General features: G+C 45.2%; 1 protein-coding gene across 4 annotated transcripts in view; it reads left to right on the top strand.

Moving 5' to 3' along the window:
- NRP2 (neuropilin 2) overlaps window positions 1–20,005 on the top strand; it is a 120,096-nt gene that overhangs the window by 15,568 nt on the left and 84,523 nt on the right. For all 4 annotated transcript variants that reach the window (XM_086366554.1, XM_086366543.1, XM_086366576.1 and 1 more), the window contains exon 3: window positions 19,016–19,197. In XM_086366554.1, the coding sequence (XP_086222680.1) occupies window positions 19,016–19,197 (182 nt within the window). The remainder of the gene's footprint in view (window positions 1–19,015; window positions 19,198–20,005) is intronic.

Here is a 20,005-nt window from a genome sequence, read left to right as displayed (position 1 = left end):
GGAAATCAAAGCCTAGTTGACCCCATAGAATGGAGGTAAGAGACTTATTGAGTGAAGAGTATAAAGAATACACCCTAAAGTCAAAGGCTTGCAGAGGAGGAGAATTCCACGTAGGGGAAGGGGGTGGACTACCTCATGCCAGCTCTTGACCTTAGGAGTGACTTTTCCCTCAGCACACTGAGTGTGTGCTCAGTTGTGTATGACTCTTTGCAAGGCCAACCAGGATCCTCTGTTCATGGAATTTTCCAGGCAATAATACAGGAACGGGTTGCCATTTCCTTCTCCAGGGGATCTTCCTGACCCAGGGATTGAATCCACGTCTCCTGCATCCCCCCGGAGATTTCCCCATTTCTACTGCTGTTCCCACATGAAGGAACCCCAGCAGCTTCCTTAATAAAACAGTAGCCAGTCCCCAAGTGGAGACTTCCTCTGCATCTAGCCATGGAGAGGCAGGCTGTTGTTTTATGAAGCAGCAGCTGGTCCTTACAGAAAGAGAGTTAAAAATCTAAATCTATACTGGTAGGCCTGAGATCCACCTTGATTCTCAGAATTTGTGCTATACAGGTTAGAAGCTGGTATTCTGGATTTATTTAACAAACACTCTTCTAATTTCTTTGCAAATATCAATCCATTCAGTTCTCACAAGGGTCCTGAGAAGTTGGTATCATTATCATTATGACTTCCATTTTGTAGATTAGAAAACCAAAGCCCAGAGAAATTAAGTAAGTCACCCCTGGTCACTCAGCTGGGCTCACAGCACTGGTTCTACCATTTTGAAAGTGTGTGATTTTAGGAGACAGCACGCAGACACTGACATCTGTGAGTGGTTTAGAAATGGCGTCTTCCTAGCCTCTTCTTCTAGGGAATCCGTCGGTTCTTCCACCTAGCCTTTCCATGTGAGCGTCAGAGGGAATTTCTTTTTTTTTTTTTATTTAATTTTTAATTGAAGGATAACTGCTTTACAGTATTGTGTTAATTTCTACCAAACACCCACATGAATCAGCCGTAGGTTTACCTATGTCCCCTCCCACTTGAACCTCCCTCCTATCTCCCTCCCCATCCCACCCCTCTAGTTGTTACTGAGCCCCAGTTTCAGTTCCCTGAGTCATACAGCAAATTCATCAAAGGGAATTTCTTTTCACAAAGTTTCTAATTTTTGTAATCTCTATCTCTTTATTGCTTTGGTCACAGTAAGGAAATGGCAACCCACTCCAGTGTTGTGCCTGGAGGATCCCATTGACAGAGGAGCCTGGTAGGCTACAGTTCATGGGATCGCAAGAGTCAGACACAACTTAGCATTCTTTTTTTCTATGGATACGTGTAGCTACAGAAGCTTACATAATAAGATGTTCTACTTTCCACCAGCTATTGAAGTATAAAATATTGGCATTGGGAACTTCCTAGTTATACCCACATATAAATTCCTACTGACTGTGAACCAGTCTACATTTTCTATAATTTTATAGCAGTAATCCCTTTAGTTTCCTATCAGGTAAACATATATAAAATCCCATTCAGAATGGTATTATTCCCTATTCAGTGTATATGCCTATGACAAAAATCATATATAGAATAAAAGTCTTGGATGATTTCAAGAAAAAAAGCAAAAACAAAAAAAGAAATGCTATGTTAACATCAAGATCCCTGTTAGTTAAACTGAGGTGGGGAGCAGCATTGTATTATAATGTCAAAGAGTGTGAATGCCCTTTGTTTTGTCTAGTGGGCTCCACCTTAAAGTCTTTCTTCACTCAAACAAAAATGAGAGTTTTCTCTAAAGGACAGAATGTGCCAACAATCACTTGTTGTTGTTAAGTTACTAAGTCATGTCTGACTCTTTGCAACGCCATGGACTATAAGCCCACCAGGCTCCTTTGTTCATGGGATTATCCTGGCACAAATACTGGAGGTGGGTTACCATTTCCTTCTCCAGGGGATCTTCCTGACTCAGGGATTGAACCTGCATTGCAAATGAATTCCTTACCACTGAGCCCCCAGGGAAGCCCACCAACGATCATGTCTCGCTCTAAATGAGTGCCTAGAACTTGCCATGGCTCTGATGAGTTTTCAGTGGCCCCTTATGATTAATAAGTAGTCTGAGCATTCCTTGTGACCAAGGCACTGTGAATACTGATGAATTGACAGAGGACACAGCTAGCAGGAAGTGTACCAAGGACAGGCCTCAGTCTGGGCCCTCACTTCCTTGTGGAGGAGACAAGGCTTCTCTATAACCAGAGCTAGATTGGGAGATTCAGTGAGGCAGTGTCATTGTTATCATCCTAGGATGTCTTTGCACCTCCATAACAGTTCTTTCCTAACAAGAGATAGTCTTAGTTGAAAACCGGAGGGTTTCCCAGATGGACGCCTCATGTGATGCAGAGTCATAAGATGGAGTTCTAATCCTAGATCCACTCTTGACTCAGTGGATGACACCGGGGAACTTATTGGTTCCTCTTTGTCCAAGTTAAATGCACAGCCTGCATATATTTGCACAGCATCTCAGGGCTGCCAATTCTCTGCCAGTGAATGTTACCAAAAATTTCTGTTAGAAGAGCTTCTTTCTAAGGTATAAAGCTTCCTGTGCCTCTGGCTGGGATACAGAAGGTTGGCACAAACTGAAGCATGCTGTACTCAGAGCTTGGGTCTGAGCTCAGAGAAATTTGACTAAGCACCTCTCTCAGATGAGGGCCAAAATCTGTTATGCTTATGCCAGCAAATCTCCCAGGGAAATTGCAGAGAGGTCATCTCATGTATATGCATAGTGGCACAGAGAGAGAAACCAGGTTTTTGAAGGGAAAACTCAGGAGCTGGTGAGCATGGCTTAAAACACGTTGGAAGCAGGAAAAGCCAGGGAAATATGCTTCTGCCCTGTTTGGGGCTGTGGGGTACCATTTCCCCTCAGGACTCAGCCCCAGGGATGGGGCGAGCACAGGTCTCTGAAGCCACTGGTGGCAGAGGATCCAAGATGGTATCTCTGACTGGAGCTGGAGTAGGGGAAGCAGGCAAGTTACAGGTTATTCTGAAGTTTCTGGTGCTTATCATCCATACCAAGTAGCTTCCTGTTCTTCTCCCCACTCCTCCACTCCTTGCTTCCAGCTTGAACCAAAAAGTTCATGGAGGTCAGAAAAAGATCTTTCTGGAGTCTCTTTGCCCTAGTGCCAAAGTGTCAGCAAGACTCTGTTGGGGTCATGCTGCTTCATCCGGTGCTTACCTCTCTTACTCCCCCGCCCTTTCTAACTGGATTTGGTTCTCAGGGTCCTTTTGTTGTCGTTGTTCAGTTGCTCAGTCATGTCCGACTCTTTGCGACCCCATGGGCTGCAGCATGCCAGGCTTCCCTGCCCTTCACTACCTCCCTGAGTGTGCTCAAATTCATGTCCATCGAGTCAGTGATGCCATCCAACCATCTCATCCTCTGTCATCCCCTCCTCCTCCTCCCTTCAATCTTTCATAGCATCAGGATCTTTTCCAATGAGTTGGCTCTTCATATCAGGTAGCCAAAATATTGGAACTTCAGCTTCAGCATCAGTCCTTCCTATGAATATTCAGGGTTCTTAGGGTAAATACTCACCAAGAGAAAACTTCCCAAAGATCTTCTGAGAAGAGCATAGAGCAGCAATACCCCTGCAAAAAACTGGAATTGAGCAAGAACATCAGAAAAAAAAACAGAAAAACAGCCTCCCTGTGGAAAAAGGACAGTGGTCACATGCCCGCCGTCTTCTGTTTTTCCTGTCTTCCTTCGTGCAGGATTAACTGCAAAGATGGCCTGTGACCTGGGAGTGGGCCCTGCCGTGAGAGGATTAGCCTGGTCTCTGGCCCCTAAGCTTTTGGCTCTCTATCTCTTGAAATCCACAACCTAAAGGCGGAGGCCATTGGTGAATAAACCCCAGACAGGCAGACCTTTTCCCCTAACTTGCTAATTTTGTTCCATTTAAACTTGCTGTCTGCTTGGAAACTTTCACTCACCAGCCCCGGTTTTGCTTGAGTCAGTGCAATCCAAGGCCACCGTCTGCAGTGAACTCTCCACCTCCTCCCTCTGGCCATCCTCAGGAATCAAAGCCCCCAGCATCCATAGGCCGCTCTGAGGCCTGGTTACCCACTGCAAGCAGAAACCAGAAACCCCTGTGGCCCTGCCAGGTCAGGGTGGCTGACAGACGGAAAGGCAGGACTCAGGGCTGACTGAGCAAACAAGGCAAAGCCACTTCATTCCCTGTGGTGGGGAAGAACGTCCTGCTACTGCCTTTCACTTGAGTCATTGGCCAAGTAGCTGAATGTTAGGGCTTTAGAAACACATGCACGCAAACTTGAATATTCTTTCCCTTTCTGAGATCTGAAATAGATGTATTCTTGAAAACCCCCACCTGTGTATGATACAAAGCTTATTCACGAGCACTCGCACAGGCCTGGTGGAGGCCCAAATGAAGCCAGAACCAAGAATCTAGGTCCATTTGTGCTGTGCTTAGTCACTCAGTCGTGTCTGACTCTTTGTGACCCTAGGGACTGTGGCCTGCCAGGCTCCTCTGTCCATGAAGATTCTTCAGGCAAGAATGCTAGAGTGGGCTGCCATGCCTCCCCCAGGGAATCTTCCCAACCCAGGGATCAAACCCAGGTCTCCCCCACTGCAGGCGGATTCGTTACCATCTGAGCCACCAGGGAAGCCCCTGGTCCTTTTAAGAACTGGTTATTTCCAGATGGTGTCTTGAAAAACACACTTCAGAAAGTACAAAAACCACTAGGAAGACTTGAGAGAATACTTAGGCTGAAAAACCCAGACCCAAACCCACACTAATAATTGTATGTGTGTGCTCAGCAAAAGAGATCTCCTTTACCATGCCACACTGAAATTTCCAGATTCTAAAACATCCTGCTTTAAAGCTCCAAACGTTCCTCTTTAGAAAGATCTCTGATTGAAAACATTCTATGTCATGTGCCACACTTTCTTGTCTTCTGAAACAGAACAAATAATAAGGTGAGTTAACTTTTTCTCAGTGACTCAGGCTTTTAATTCTAAACTTGACTTTTTGCAACAGAGGCTGGGTAATGTCATGTTTAGATCAGATAGACTTATATATAGTTTTTGTTGACCTTTTACACTTCGCAGGCCTTAGTGTCTTCATCTGCAAAACTGTGTCAGTGATGCCTACTTTGCAAGATTTCGGTCTCCTGTTTATGTCGATACACGATACATTATCGACCATGTCAGCATCTTTGTACTTTGGGGAAGTGTGTGACATTTTTGCTATCTATACGCTTGCTGTCATAGCGCTTCTAAATGCGCTCCTCTGATCTGTTTTCACCCTTTTATTTTGGGTAGGATTTTGCCTCGAGAGGTTTTGGTGTCCACTGGGACCTCTTTAGTCCTGGGGTCTAGCTTTTGTCCCAAGCCAGTATAGTCCAGGGCCAGCATTCTGGTTTGCCTTGGTCAGCCTCACTCGTAGCAGAGCAAGGACTGGGGTGCTCTCCTGGGGACAGAGTGCAAGAGCACCAACGCGTGGGGTCCTCAGCAGTAGTTGAGCTGCTCACCATCTTTTCTTTTGAAACCATCCCCCGACCCCATACTGGATATTTGAGGTTTGGGGATATTTGGCCTCTAGCTAAGTGTGCTTGGTAAACAAAGTGTTCTTGTGTTTATCTGTGGCCAGAGGAGCCCTCTAAATCTTAGATGTGTCTGTTTTCCCCAAAGTAGGGGATGCTGTCTTAGAAAGAGAGCATTCTCCTAGGTTGACAAGTTGACTACAGAAAACAGAGGGAACGTACCAGACTTCAGTCATCTGACCCCACCCCACCCAGCCAACGAAGATTACATGCACTCAATTAACATCCTCCACATACAACCGCATACAACCTTACTTCCGCAGACCCTGTGAGGGCAGAGGCTCAGACTCACCTCCCTCTCCCCTCCAGCACTCCCTGCTGTGTAATACCCTCCCCTCCCCCTAAGAGTCCTAGATTCCTCCAGCTCTTCTAGGGCCTCCTACTCAGAACTCCCTAATCATTGCATATTGCCTTGATCTGCTTGCGTTTTGTTCATGTGTGGACATCCTGTGTTCTGAGCATGTACATTCTCTAAGGGCATGGACCACATGTATCTTGTCTCTACCCTCTATGGCCACAAAAACCAGTGAAGTCATTGTTACTCTTCCCATTTGACAAATGAAGAAACTTGGGCTCAGAGAAGTAAGCAGCTGGCCTAAGGTCGCACTCTTTGAAAGTGGCAGAGAAGGGATTTGAAGCTGGAACACCCTGCTTCTTTGCAACCTGAGCTGTTTACTCCATGCTTTATTGTCTCCACCATCACCATGGATTCTGATTGGGGGTATGATATGAGCCCTGGGATCCAGTTGGCTGAGGAGATCAGGGAAGGCTGCTTGGAGGAGGCGATGGCTATACTGATCCTAAAGAAGTTAACCAGGCAAAGGAGGGGCATGGGTATGGCCGGTGGCCCGGGCAGAGAGCATCATGTCCCAGACAAGAAGGGAACCAGAGTAATGAAAGGCCATCTTTGTGTCTTGTTGATACAAACCCCCTTCCCAGTGAAGAGATTCCTGGGCAGTGCTATTTTATTTTATCTCCTGGCCACATGACTCCCAGCATCTCAGGGAGGGGTTGAGGTCAGGAAAGACAGAAAGTGGGAACTCTCTGCTATCCCACTCTCCCAGGTCAGAGCTTCTACAGTCTCATATCCTCTATCCAGGGACCTCGCCCCCAGTTTAATGCCTGAAAGTGAGATTTGGCCTGGGGAAGTCCAGGTAACACTCTGGATTAAGCTCCGTACACAGAGTACTCCTACACAAGACTCGCTCTGAACATACTTCTCTTTCCTGTGAATAGAGGGCACAAGGGCCCAATGCCCAGTTAGAAGTGTGGCTTCAGCTGGTTTCTGCCTGAGCCTCTGGAAATCCAAGCAGAGAGTGGGTTCTCTGTGGTTGAACAGGGTGTTTTATACTCAGGAGAGACCCTCAGGTTGATTACTCATGACATTATTACAGATTTACTGCCTGCCCAACCTCAGAAATATTCTGATTCCCCCAAGGAGCCCATGAGCAGCAATACTTGTCTGTATTGCAACAACCCTGCTAATGACAGAAACAGATTCCCCTCCAGGTACATGGTGCAATAAACGGGAGCGGTCTGCTGACTGGAGCTCAGCTGGCAGCCGACCCCACACTCACCAACCTTGACCAGCGACTCCACCCAGCAACTGAGCTTGCTGAAGAAGTGGGAAAACACACCGCAGATTGTTCTCCTCCGCCTACCAAGGTTAAAGAGCAGTTGGGACAGCAGTTATTTTTGGCAGTTTGTTTTTAAATATGCGATGTTGCAATCGTAACTCTCAAAATGCAAGCTTCACTGTGGATGTCCTTCCTAACAATGCGTTTTTATCTTCTGATTGAGAAAATCACTAGAGATTTTCTAGTACACAATCCCACTTGTTCTGCCTCTCAACCCTGGCACATTCTCTGAACCCCAGAGGTCCCAGAGGGCCAGAATCTCATCCCATGTAACTCTGTGTAATTCTCCCATCTAATTACACTGGGTGAGAGTCTGTCTTAAGAAATTCAGTGGGAACTCTGGGTGTGGAGGGGATAAAGAGGAGAAGGAAATAGACCAAGTAGAGAAATTAGATTTTTCTAAAAGGGGAATTCATGTGTTCTCTGGTAGTCATGAGTCCTTTAGAAAAATAATGTATTCTCTTTGTTTTGTCCTTTTTAGTGGCAGGGCGATTGAAACCTTTGGATAAGAGAAACTCAGCAGATATTGTAATTCCATTCTTCTACTTCTGCCTGGATAAATCATCCAGGAAAAAATATATATATATTAGGTGCCCTTGTCTTTCCTTCTAGAAAAGAGCTTCCATAATCGTCCTTCATTATAAGACCTATGCCTCACAACTCATCTCAGTTGATTGCAGAGTAGATGGTTGTATTTCATTTACATAATAAAATTTTTTTTTTCCTAGAAAGAAAATCCCTGAAAATGTGAGCTGGTTCAAAATAAAACTTGACAAAGAAGAAGAAAGGAAAAATGTGAGCTAGGCTTAGGTTTAGAAGGGCCGCAAAAATCTCTAACACAGTAAAGGAAAATTCACATGATTTTTATATGCTTTTTCCCCTGGCTTTGTAGCCAAGCATCTCAGCAATCTCTATAAATTTTTTAGCTCTGCCCCATTAGGGACTCCATTTTGTTTATAGGTGGTATGAAGGGATTGTCAGTTGGACAATAACAGCAAATATATATTGAGCTCTCGACAGGTCCCTGGTGCTACTACACCAAGAACTTGCCATATTTTACTCTCATAACAACCCTCTGGGGCTGGGACTGCTGTTATTCCCATTTAACAGATGGCTTTACTGAGGCCCAGAGAGATCACACGGATAGTAAGGGTAGGGCTGGGATTTGAAGCCTGCTTCAGCTGCCTTAGGATACCTGTGCCCTTGTGCCCAGAGCTCTCATCTGCTTTCCTAAGGCTTAGGTATTTGGGGCCTCTCTGATTTCCTAGGATATCCTGGACACGGATTTTTTTTTTTTCTCTTATACCCTTTCTTTGCCTCTTCCTGCCATCTGCTCACCTCCGGATGCCGACAGGGCAGTCAAGGAGAGAGAGTGATTTTTCTGTGTCTTTAAATACAAGCTGAGAGGCCTGACTCTCAGTCAATTGTTTCCTTCTGCTTCCTTGTCATCCACCTCCTCCCCTGTCCCCTCCAGCCCCGCCCCATCCTCTTCAAATTCCCTGCCATTCCCCCACACCTCACTCTTCATCTGGAATCCGAAGATGTGAGGGCTAGTAATAGAGTGTCAGCGGAAGTAATTGATTCCTCACACAGAGAGAATTCTCCTGCCTTTAGTGTCAATGGAGCTGAACCGGAGTCTTGGAGGGTGAGCGAGACATGTAAACAGTCCATGGCTGAGCTGTCAGGGCGAAGCCAGACACACCAGAGAGTGAGTGAGAGGGAAAACGGTGGAACAAATAATTGTTTTATTGGAAAGGAAAGGAGTAAATAATATTTCAGCCCAGGAATTGGCAGTTTGAAAGAGAGGGTTGAGAACTAGGAGCAGAAGGAATCCGTGATGTGGGTTTTAATGGGGGGGTTCCATTGTCTTAAGGTAGGAGGTTTCGTCCCACCTGACTCCTTCCACCCATTATCATCATTATTATCATTAAAATAATTACCGTAACAATTACAGTTGATGAGACCTCGGGTTTATAGAGCACCTTTCATCTAAAAGTTCAAAGTGATTTATCTGTGCGTCATCCCTTTGAGAGCGGTAGGAGGGTAGGAAAGTATTGTTATTATTTTTTTTGGTCTTATCTGCTGGGAAAGCGAGGTCCAAGCAGATAGAGGATTTAGTCCTAGCCTCAGGGTAGACTGCTGTTAGGGTACTGACTCTTCTTCTGGGCATCTCCATTGCCCTACTGCCCATAAAGGCCCTTATGCTTGTGTGGCCCCCACAGCTCATCCCTGACACTGATGCTCCCTCCCAAGATGTGAGGGTCCCACCGGCCACTGCAGTGTGATGGCCATCTCCCCAGCCAGCCAACTGCTCCATGCACACAGCAAACAGCCTGCTCTGACTGTGGGATAAAGGTCCTTCAAGGTCTGACTCACACTGTTCCCATCCTGTGCGGAGACTTCCTGCAATCTGGTTCCCCTTCTTGTAGAAGCTGGTGACCTTTCTAGCCATATTTCTTCCCGGTCTTACTGAGCCTTCAGCCAAGAGCACCCGTTATTCTGAACTTCACAGCTTCTACTCCCCCACAAATGGCAGCTGATTCTTTCAGGATAGAGGGATGTGCTTCTGTGATGCAGAGAGGCGAGCGCTGTAATGTGCCCTGAGTGGACAGGCCTGCTTTTGCTCCAGCAGCTACGGGGCCTTCAGAATACAGTTGTCGAAGAAAGCTGTTACCCAGTGGTGGTTTGAGAGGCGGAAGCGGTCCCAGCTGACTGGCCACCGAACGCTCTTTTCAGAATCTCCAACCCGGCGTGGCAGCTGTCCCTTCCTGCCTGGACATTAGTGCAGGCCCCTCATGTCCACACCCCAGTGCTTTTTGCACAGTAGTGACGAGTTTGCCCCTGGAGCCAGGAAGAAGCTCTGAGCTCTGTAACCTGAAGCTCCAAGTAAATGAAATGCAAAGACAGCACTCTCACGCCTGCCCGGTCACACCTGCTCCTCAGACTGTCCCCTGCTTGGATTTCCGCATGGCACATTTTTCAGGCAAGTTTTGTATTTTCTGACTTTTGTTATGGAGGCTGGAAGCCAGCAAAGGAAGACAGAAAAACCTTTGAGAGCTCCCTTGGTTCCTGGAAAAAACATAAAGGATTTTTTTGATGCTGACAGATTCCCTGGAGCTCAGCACTCCTCGTTCCCAGCAGGCTCCCATTTTTCGGACAGATGGAAAGGTTATGATTCACTCTCACAATTAGACCCACTGGGAGCCAGGGTGAGTGAGCACCCATCCCAGAGGGAACCATTCACCCGGCCAAGTTCAGGGATGCTGCCTGCACACCAGACCCAGGAATGGTGCACTCTGATTTCCTTTCAGTGGGTTCCAGTTACCTTCTGCCCCTACCTGTCAGCCCTAAGAGGCACAGAGACATCGTCCCTATACCCATTTATGAGATGAGGCAAGCTGAGGCATGTGCAGTTGACCCAGGCCAGCTTAGAACAATTCAGCAAGCCTCTGGCCCTTGGCCCTTGGGATTGGAAGGGGTTCACCTTCCCATCCAAGCCCCAGTCTGCTGGTGAATGGAGACGAACTGTGGGCAACTCTTACCTACTTTCTACTCTGGTATTATTACACAATGCCAGCATGGGGTATTTTAAGCTGATGGCAGAGGATGAGGATTTTATAGACGCAAAGGACAGACAGAAAGAAACACTCAACAGTCATGCTGAAAACAGCCTGCCCCAAAACCTTAAACTTCACACTGGCACTGGTTGCCTCGAAAATCCTTCCTTACATAAACAAACACGTCCTATCCAAGCCAGTCTCCAGGAACAGAGCAGATTTGTGGCCTTGGGGCCTGAGGAATGTGCTTGCTGGGGAGTCCGTCAGTGGAGAGAGGGGTGCTAGGCCAGAGGGTCAGGGGAGAGACGCCACAGGCTTTGTCGTGCGCCCTTGATTCTCTGAAAGTTCATCTGCAGTGAGACTTATCAGACACTGTCTGGAGCGGCCTCCTTCCTCACGTTGCAAGGCGTTCTTGGCAGCCTGCTCTGCCAGAAACAATGAGACCGGCGGGCCCTTTCCCTCATCCCTGGGTTTCTGCGGAAAAACAACCAGTAATTATAAATAGATGTTATTTGTAGTTTCCATTTTCTTGCCTTCAAGGTTTTTTGCAATAATTCCTCCAGTTTCTTTTGGGTTGTTCTCTTTGCATACTTCCTTTGCTGGGTGGTCGGATTTCCTCCCTTCTGAAGAGCCCTGGTGACCTGGGCTCTGAGCGGATTGTGAAGAAGCTCAAAATATCAGAGTTTTGGGGTGGGAAGAAATAAAGGAAGAAAATGAAAGTGCCAACTACCGGTTTTAAAACGGCACTCGGCACCAAGGCAAATACCCAAACCGATGCAGTGTGTGAGTCCGTGGGGTTAGATAGCAAATAATAAAGGAGTTAGATAAGACATAACAGGGATATGAAGTTAGACAACAACAGATAATAATAATAATGACAGCAGCAGTAACAACTAACGTTTGTTTATTGAGCATTTACTATGTGCCTGGCCCTGTGCTGAGCTGTTGACATGTATTAACTCACCAAATCTGGGGGTTCAGTGCCTAGTTGTTCAAGACCCAGCACATGTGAAGGGCAGCGGGGCTGGTTTTTGAACCCAGCCTGGCTGGCTGGTTCCAGAGCCTGGGCTGGGAAACAAGACTGAAAAGAATTCTCACCAGCTCAAGTGATGAAGCACTGTGGATGGGTTTGTACAGGAGGAGGGTGTTTATAAACCACCCTCTATAGCACGGAGGTTGGGTGGCATAGACAGTCCCTAAAATTATGACTTTTCATTTCATTGTCACCTGTTCAGTTTCCAGAGCATCATGTGTGTGTAACTCTTCTCTCCCCCAAGTCTCCCACACTGTTTCGTAGAACAGTAATAATGAAAATAGCCAGTGCCTCTCAGGCGGTTTCTAAGGCATCCGGTGCTATATTGGGCCTGTGTAGACCTTTATGAACCTTTCAACAATCCCACAAGGTGGGGAAATTATTATTTCCATTTTATAGATGAAAAAACTGAGACTTAAAGAAATGCCTGAAGTCATAACACTAGCATGTGCCAGAAACTAGCTGAATCTGTCCACAAAACAAGAGTATACGTACAGAGTATGCATTTCCCAGACTATACACACCCTTGTAGACAGCTATGTTTCTATGCAGTTGAAACTTTTTTTCTCTGGTCACAGACCCCATCCCTAGGAAAATGTGCACATACCCAAACCAACAAAATTTCTGCATATGATTGTAGGGGTTCCCCAATCTACTAAAATTCATCTGTGGACCCTACTGGAAATTCACGGGCTTAAAAATGTATGCTCTAGATGGTACTTAAAAGCATGTAAGTACACAGGATACTGTTTTCTCACTCGGGCCATATGTTGACATATGGGTATATATGTGCTTATAAAAATACTTCACTTACAAAAATTAATATGTTATCCCATCTGAACACTTAGAAGCTGGATTTCTACTGATGAGACTCAAAACCACGAATTCCAAATCTACTCCCTGCTTCTGTGGGTGATTTGTCTATTAAATTTGGCATTGTTAAACAAAACAGCTAAATTAAAAGACTGAGATTCTGTGAAGTCTCTAACTGAGATGCAAAGGGTGCTTTGCATCTGCACCTTCTAATATTGTAGTGCTCTGGCAATCTGGCATGCCCACTGCTCTCTGATCTTTCCTCAGCACAGAGGACAAAGGATGGAGGCAATGTCAATGTGCCCTGGAGTGGGACTGCGTGGGCCAAGCCTGCCTCTGACCTTTCCTCATCTTGTGACTTTGGGCAGGTCAGTTAGCCTCCCTCAGCTTCACCCTGTACATCTGTGAATGGACAGTTACCGTATCAGGGTCTGGTGTGTATTAAGTGAGGGTTAAAGGAAATAGTAAATAAATGGAGCGAGGATCTAGCCCATTAGGAATGCTCAGTAAGTGGGAGTTCTTCCCATTGATATGCCAGCTTCTTCTTAAATGTGTGTGTGGCACCAGTGAAAGGGGGAAATTCAAGGAAATGAAAAGACTTCTTAAAAAACCCAACCTGACAGCTAGGTAATTTCTACAGAAAAGCTGAGTGTCCCAATTGAGCTGGAGACCAGGTGACCTGGCTTTAGACCTGAATTGACTAGAAACTTTTGCATCATGCAGACCTGCTCCACAGCCTCTTAGGATCTCAGGCAGCTTCTTTGTTGGGAAAGTTGTGCATGACAGTATTGTTTTTTCCTATTTTCCCTGCAGGTTTTAATGTAAGGATTAATAAGGCAGTGTTTGTAGATGTCTTTGAGCTTCCTAGAAGAAAGGCACTCCAGGAGGTGATAAATTCTCTGGCCTGGATAATCTACTCATGAAATATGGAACTTTGAAAGTGTGAGAAAAATCTCAAATCACTTTGACAGCATTTTAATTATAGTTGATTTGTTTGCTGCTAATAGTGAAAATGCTGTCAGCATGATTTGAGATGTTTCTTCCACTCAAAATGTTATATTTCGTGTTTTCAAGTCACGAGGCAACATTTTGGTTTCCAGATACAACCAGAATAGCTCAGTGAGTGCGCTGGCACACAAAGGCAGAGTAGAAAACAGACCAACATATCCAACCCCTTGGAAAGCAGAGTTTATCCTTTTTAACATATAACATCAACCTTAGGTTCCCTCATTCGTTTATTCACTCAGCACAAAGTTAGTGAGCCCTCCTATGTGCCAGGCACCATGCAAATATGGGGTTGGCCCAAAAGTTCATTTGCGTTTTTCCATCATATGAAAAACCCAAATGAACTTTTGGCCAACCCAATATTATAAATTCATCCGTGAAAAGGTAAGTTTCTCACCCTCATGGTCCTGGTTGTCTAGTGCAGGCCCCATATCCTAAACAAATACAGTATATTGACAAGACCTTTCCAGATTATGGTTAACAGCCATAAAGGCAATGAAAGCAGGTGAGGTAGAGAATAAGGGCATGCCAGCTGAAATGGGATGGTCAGGGCAGGCTTCTCTGAGGAGGTGACATTTGCACTCAAAAGAATGAGAAGTTACCAGCCAGAACAAAAGCTAACAAAGAGTACTGCTGACAGAGGGAAGAGCAAGTGCAAAGGCCCAGGGGCTGGAAAGAACTTTCCATGTACAAAATGTGATGGCTTAGACATTTCATGATGCAAGTAGCATGAGAGGAGGCATCGCCTGCTTGGCAAAGGTTATGGCTTCAGGACTTGGGCCTATAGGTGCTCAGCCATATAGACAAATCCCATAGAATGGACACAGCATTCTTCCTTGGAGCAGCTAAGGACTCTGCCCACAACATAGAAATCCCCTCACAAGCAGTTCTGTGTGGCATCCACAAAGGTAGACTCTGGATGGAGCCACACGTCATCCAGCCCTGGGAGAAGGGCCTCCACGTGGTGAATTTTCCAGCACAGACTTGGTCGGCTGACCCAGCCTTTGGTGGCCTGCTGGGCAGCGTCACGCGTGGAGAGAGTTATGGAAAGTAAAAGTCTTTCATGTTTGCCTAGTGATGAGAAGAAGAGATGAGACTGATGCTTTTTCACATCTCTCCTGTTGACTCTTAAAATTAATTCCACCGTCAACATTCCCATGGCCCAAATGTGGGTTTGGGGAGAGGAATGAAGACTTTGAAGTTGAGACAGAAAGTACAGAAAGCATTCTCTAGACAAATGCTCTACATGCAGATGTCGGAATCTGTGAAAAGAAAAGTAAAAAGGTACGTAGGGAACCATTTTAGATAGGAGAAGGGAAAAAAAAAAAAAGAACTGGCACAGAGATGGCTACTTCAGCTTAGGAAAGTAAATAAATAAATAAAATTTGAAAAGGTAGTGTTAAAGCTTTGAAAGGAATTTTTTCATTTGAGGGAGATTAGGAATAATGAAATGCAAACACAATAGTTAATATGTCTGTGAGCTGGTGTCTGTTTCCTTCCAGAAAATGGATAAGAGGAATGGCTTTTCAGGTTATCCTACTTGACTACCATTGGGGTGAGCTCTGAGTTTGCAGCCCAGATTCATTTAACCAACAAATGCTGGGTATTAGATGCCAGATGCAAAGTCATATTTATTCCAAGGCCACAACTTCCTAAGTCTCTGCTAGCTCTTCATAAAGGAACCTGACAACACTGAAATTTCTAGAGAGATTTACTCCAGGTGTAGCAAATCCCTAATAATAAAAAATTTCCCCAAATGAGTCAATCTCACAGGAGGTAAATGAGACAGTCTGTGTGCAGTCAGCATGTCATTTGGAGTATGCCCTTTATACAAAAAGCCCAGCCAGAAGACTTGGTGGTGAGCTGGAGTTGGTCCACAGGGCAGAACCCCAGACGCTGAAGGGAAGGGGAATTTTAGCTGCCAGATTGTAACTCTGGGTTGTTTTCCCCTCAAGTAAACCTGATAGGAAAATCCAGTTTTGCTAAGAAGTTCAAGTAAGGGCTGATTATTTGCTTCAAAAAAGGATTCACCAGAGGGTCCTTTAAATAACAGGCTCAGAGAGAAGCTGTATATGACTGATTTGTGTGAACCTTTTTCAAAAATGCCTCCCTTCACTAACGTGTATGTAGATATGTGAGGATGTATTTACAGCTAGCCATGTTACCCAAAAGGATTTAGATGATATATCTGTTGAGTAAATTGAGGCAAGTTTGCAGCTATGACATGTTTTGGGTACTTCAGCTTCATTGCTGATTCTGTTAATCCCCTAAATGACGTCATGGGTGATTTGGAGATGAAACCCTCCACTTCTAATGAACAAGCCAGGTGGATGTCAGGGCCTCTCTGTGTCCTTTATAGAAACTGGCAACACAACGACTGGAAGTATGTGATGGTCTCTTTAAAATTGTTTTAAAATTTTCATTGAGTGCGGGCCATGTCCCTGACACTATTCTAGGTGCTCCAACAAGCTATGTCTTATTTAAGTCTTATGGATGATGGTTGTCATCATGATGGTGGCACTTTTTATCTGCAAAATTATGAGAGCTGGGTTATTTTTCTCAACTCTTCTACTTGGGAAAAAAATTCTTAATAGAAGGATCTTTATGTATTTTAAAGAAGTGAAGACTTATTATAAACAATTCAGATAATATAAAAGAAGAAAGCAAAAAATTACAAATTATCCCCCATCAGTATATTTTACCCACCATCAATTTATTTCATCACAGTTAATATTTTAGTCTGTAGTCTTTCAGGCTTTTTCTGTGTGTATATGCAAGGAAATTTATATACTTACATATATTTTAAAGAATACTTTTAAAACAATCTACTGTTTTTCAGCTTAATTATATACCATGGACATTTTTCCTTAAAGGCCAAAAAAAAAAAAAAAACACCTATACCTACAGTGTCCAAAACTGATTTACCCACCACTGTTGTCAGACATTTAGACACATGCTTTTTATAAACAAAGCATGTTTTCACGTTTTCCGTGCTTTTTAAAATATGCACACACACACAAAGATGCATATACTTCTTTGCACAATTGTCTGATTATTTTGCTAGGAAAAATTCCTAGCAGTGGGATTGCTGGATTAAAGAATATGTATATATTAACTTTTGTCATATTTTTGCCAAAATGCCCTCCAAAATGAGCAGATGCACATTCCCCCTTAGACAGCACCTCATTCACTGGCTCTCTCTCTTCAGGAGAATCACTTCTGCTCTATGGCTCAGCCTCTTCCCCTCTGAAATGGGCTTGGAAACACAACAAATCCCTGTGAACAGTTACGAAGTCCACACTCATGCCAGTCCGTGTCCTAGACACTTTCTATAGATTGTGTGTGTCCTTTAAATTTCAGAAGAACTGAAAGGAAGGTTCTAGTATCCCTATCGTGCTCTTATTTTTTCCATTTCTGAGGCTCAGAGAGGTTGAGTGACTTGCCTGAGTGACTCAGCTAGTAAGGCTGAGCTGGGTTCTGCCTCCTTCCGGAATGAGGTGGGGGTGGGGGTGCTCTTGCCCTTCCAGGCAAGCTGGGTCCTGTCTCCTCAGTGGGTACAGTTGTGCTCCAGCATTGTGCACCCTGCGAAGGAAGGCATTGCCATTACTCAGCTGAGAGTGACTGTCCAGCGGTGCTTATCTCGATGTGGAAATAACAAGGAGGGATTTTCCAGAAGGTCTGGGGGAATTTCCTTTGAGAAAAAACTGTCTTTTCACTTATGTTTTGGAACTGAGGAAGCACACTTTCAGTGTCAGCATCATCTCCCACACTGAAAGCACAGACCTAACAGATTCCCCACCCCTGCAGCCTTTCCGAATCTGTGGCCATCTCTCCGGAGCTCCTGGGGGAAAACCCTGCCATCTCCCTTCTCCAGACTCTAACCAACTTCTGTGATTCTTTTGACTGTAGAATTCCAGCCCTCTGGGGTCTACAAATGAACTAACCCTGGTCCACTCCATATACTCCCTTCGAAGGCCTATTTATTTGGAAGTGGCTGAGCCATCTGAAGTATGGCTTCTGGGGTCTGCAAGGAGGCCTCAGACCACTCCGGTTCAGACAGGCCACTTCTGCAGGCCACCAGCTCCCCCAGACCCCGTGCGTGTGGCAGGAGCAGGTGGGTACATCCCAGGGAAGGTAGCCTTTCCAGTCCCTCTCTTTTCCCCAGTGGAAGAGATTTTGTACATGTTGTTTTAACAGCTTGATGCAAAATACATAAACAGGGTGGAGAAGGAGATGGATGGCTTTCATTAAATAATGGTACAGTGACCAGCAATTTGAGGGAGTTAGTAGGGAAGAAATTTTCCACGTCAGCAGTTGTGACAGGGTGTTCCCCAGGAGCCCAGATGAAGACCACAGACTTGGGACAGTGAGGCTTGCCAGACCACATGCTGAAGCTGAAAGCATGCATCTGTACAGATAAGATGGCACAGTACCTGTGCAGTCCTGTGAACCTAGCCAAGGATGTCTTTGAGGTGTCTCCCCCTGCCTGGGCCAATTTGATTCTGTTTGAAATGAGCTCAGGTCTTCAGGGTAAGGAAGGCAGCCCGCTCAGCCTCTTGCTGAGACTAATAGTTATGTGCTCACAGAAGCTGGGTCCCCTGGGATTCACCCCCTGCTTTTGGAAAAAGGTTTTTATTGCCTTATCTAATACGGTGCTGATTCCTTTTAAAAAAACGTGTTGTTGACCAGATAGACACTGCTGATGTGAACTTCTCAGAGTCATCTCAGGGAGGGAGATAGCCCACGACTGGGGAGTCTTTATTACTAACAGTTAAAGAAAAGAAGGGTTGATCCCTTCAGTTCAGGAGAGAACTGAAACTTGGAAAAGAGGCAAAAAAATAAAAAATAAAAATCTCTGAAACATCCCCCAGTGCCTGACTCGGTGCCCAGCCCTTCCTTACATTTTTTTCATTCCATCTCTGTCCCAGTCCCCTGAAGTGGATATCTTTATCCGCATCTTACAGATGAAGTAATTGATGCTCACAGGGGTTAAGTAACATGCAGAGACACAGAGCCAAGAAGAAAAGACTAAGATTCAGATAGATCACGATGAAAATAAAAATGGTGCTACCGAATGGAGAAAAAAAAATGAGACATTTGATGGAATGACGCTACTGCTCTTATGTGAGCAAGAGATAAGGCCTTAAAGTCTAACCATGCACAGAGGTGCTCATTCTCTGTGGCTTTAGTAAAGCAACTTCCTGTATCTGTGTTTGCCAGTCTCTACAAGTAAACCTAAGTGCCCTTTGTTTATCCATCCAGAACACCTTAATGTCTAGAAGTGGATGGAGAGCACCTGAGCTGGAGGGAGACAGTAGTCCATTTCATCTCCTAGCAGTGATCTTTTTTCATATGTGCCCCTTTATGCTGTCTGCACCCAGGTATGACTTCATTGAGATTCGAGATGGGGACAGCGAATCCGCAGATCTCCTGGGAAAGCACTGTGGAAACATCGCCCCACCCACCATAATCTCCTCGGGCTCGGTCCTCTACATCAAGTTCACCTCCGACTACGCCCGGCAGGGGGCAGGCTTCTCCCTGCGCTATGAGATCTTCAAGACAGGTCAGTGTGGTCGTGAGTTGGGGCAAGCAGGGACTCCGCCATCGCCAGCTGTGTTTTGGCCACCAGGCACTGTGTATCGGATCTGCCTGATAGTTATGTGTTCATAGATGAAGCCCAGTGGGTTGACCTACGTGGTCAGGGTTCCAGTTTTATCCAGCCTGAGAGAGTTGATGGAGGGAAGAGTGTTCAAGGTGAGCCTGGAGACTGTCTAAGTTGAAAAGCCCATTTAAGTTTCCAGCCAATTTAAGAGGGCAAACTGCAGGGTTAGTGTTTGGGTGATTGCGACAACAAAAGAGTAGGGACATCTATTATATTGAAAAACACATTTGGAAAAAATCTGATATGTGTGTGTGTGTGTGTGTGTGTTTAATGCAGTAATCATGGTGAAAGCAAAACTTGGTTGAACTTCCTCCAAATTACTTCATAATTTAATAGCCTTTCTTTAGAACCACATGGGGAGGAAGGACATAATCTTTTCAGTGTTTGGAGTCCCTAAAAATCTTAACTGTGACCCCACCACCAATGGGATCGTGCAGTAATTTTAGATACAAATATGACTCCTAGAAATTCCCCCTGCTGATCCACTGTATCACGTCTAACCATTGAACCCCCACTTCCTAAGTGGCAAAGAAGCTGACTCCCTGAAAAAGATAGAAGAAGGAGAAGCAGAGAACTTTTAAGTTGACTGCTTGCTTTCCATTAGGTCCCCCTTAGATTACTTTTAGACCCTGAGAATATGGGCTAATGCTTATTCTCCCTAGAGTCGAGACAACTTTGATTCACAAGACGCTAGTTCAGCATCTCCACG

The sequence above is a fragment of the Bos grunniens genome, chromosome 2 (assembly GCF_055505025.1).
Source record: "Bos grunniens cultivar Pamir isolate PY7600 chromosome 2, Bosgru_T2T1.0, whole genome shotgun sequence".
In the NCBI taxonomy this organism is placed as follows: Eukaryota; Metazoa; Chordata; class Mammalia; order Artiodactyla; family Bovidae; genus Bos; species Bos grunniens.
This window is presented reverse-complemented; position numbering and strand designations above follow the sequence as displayed.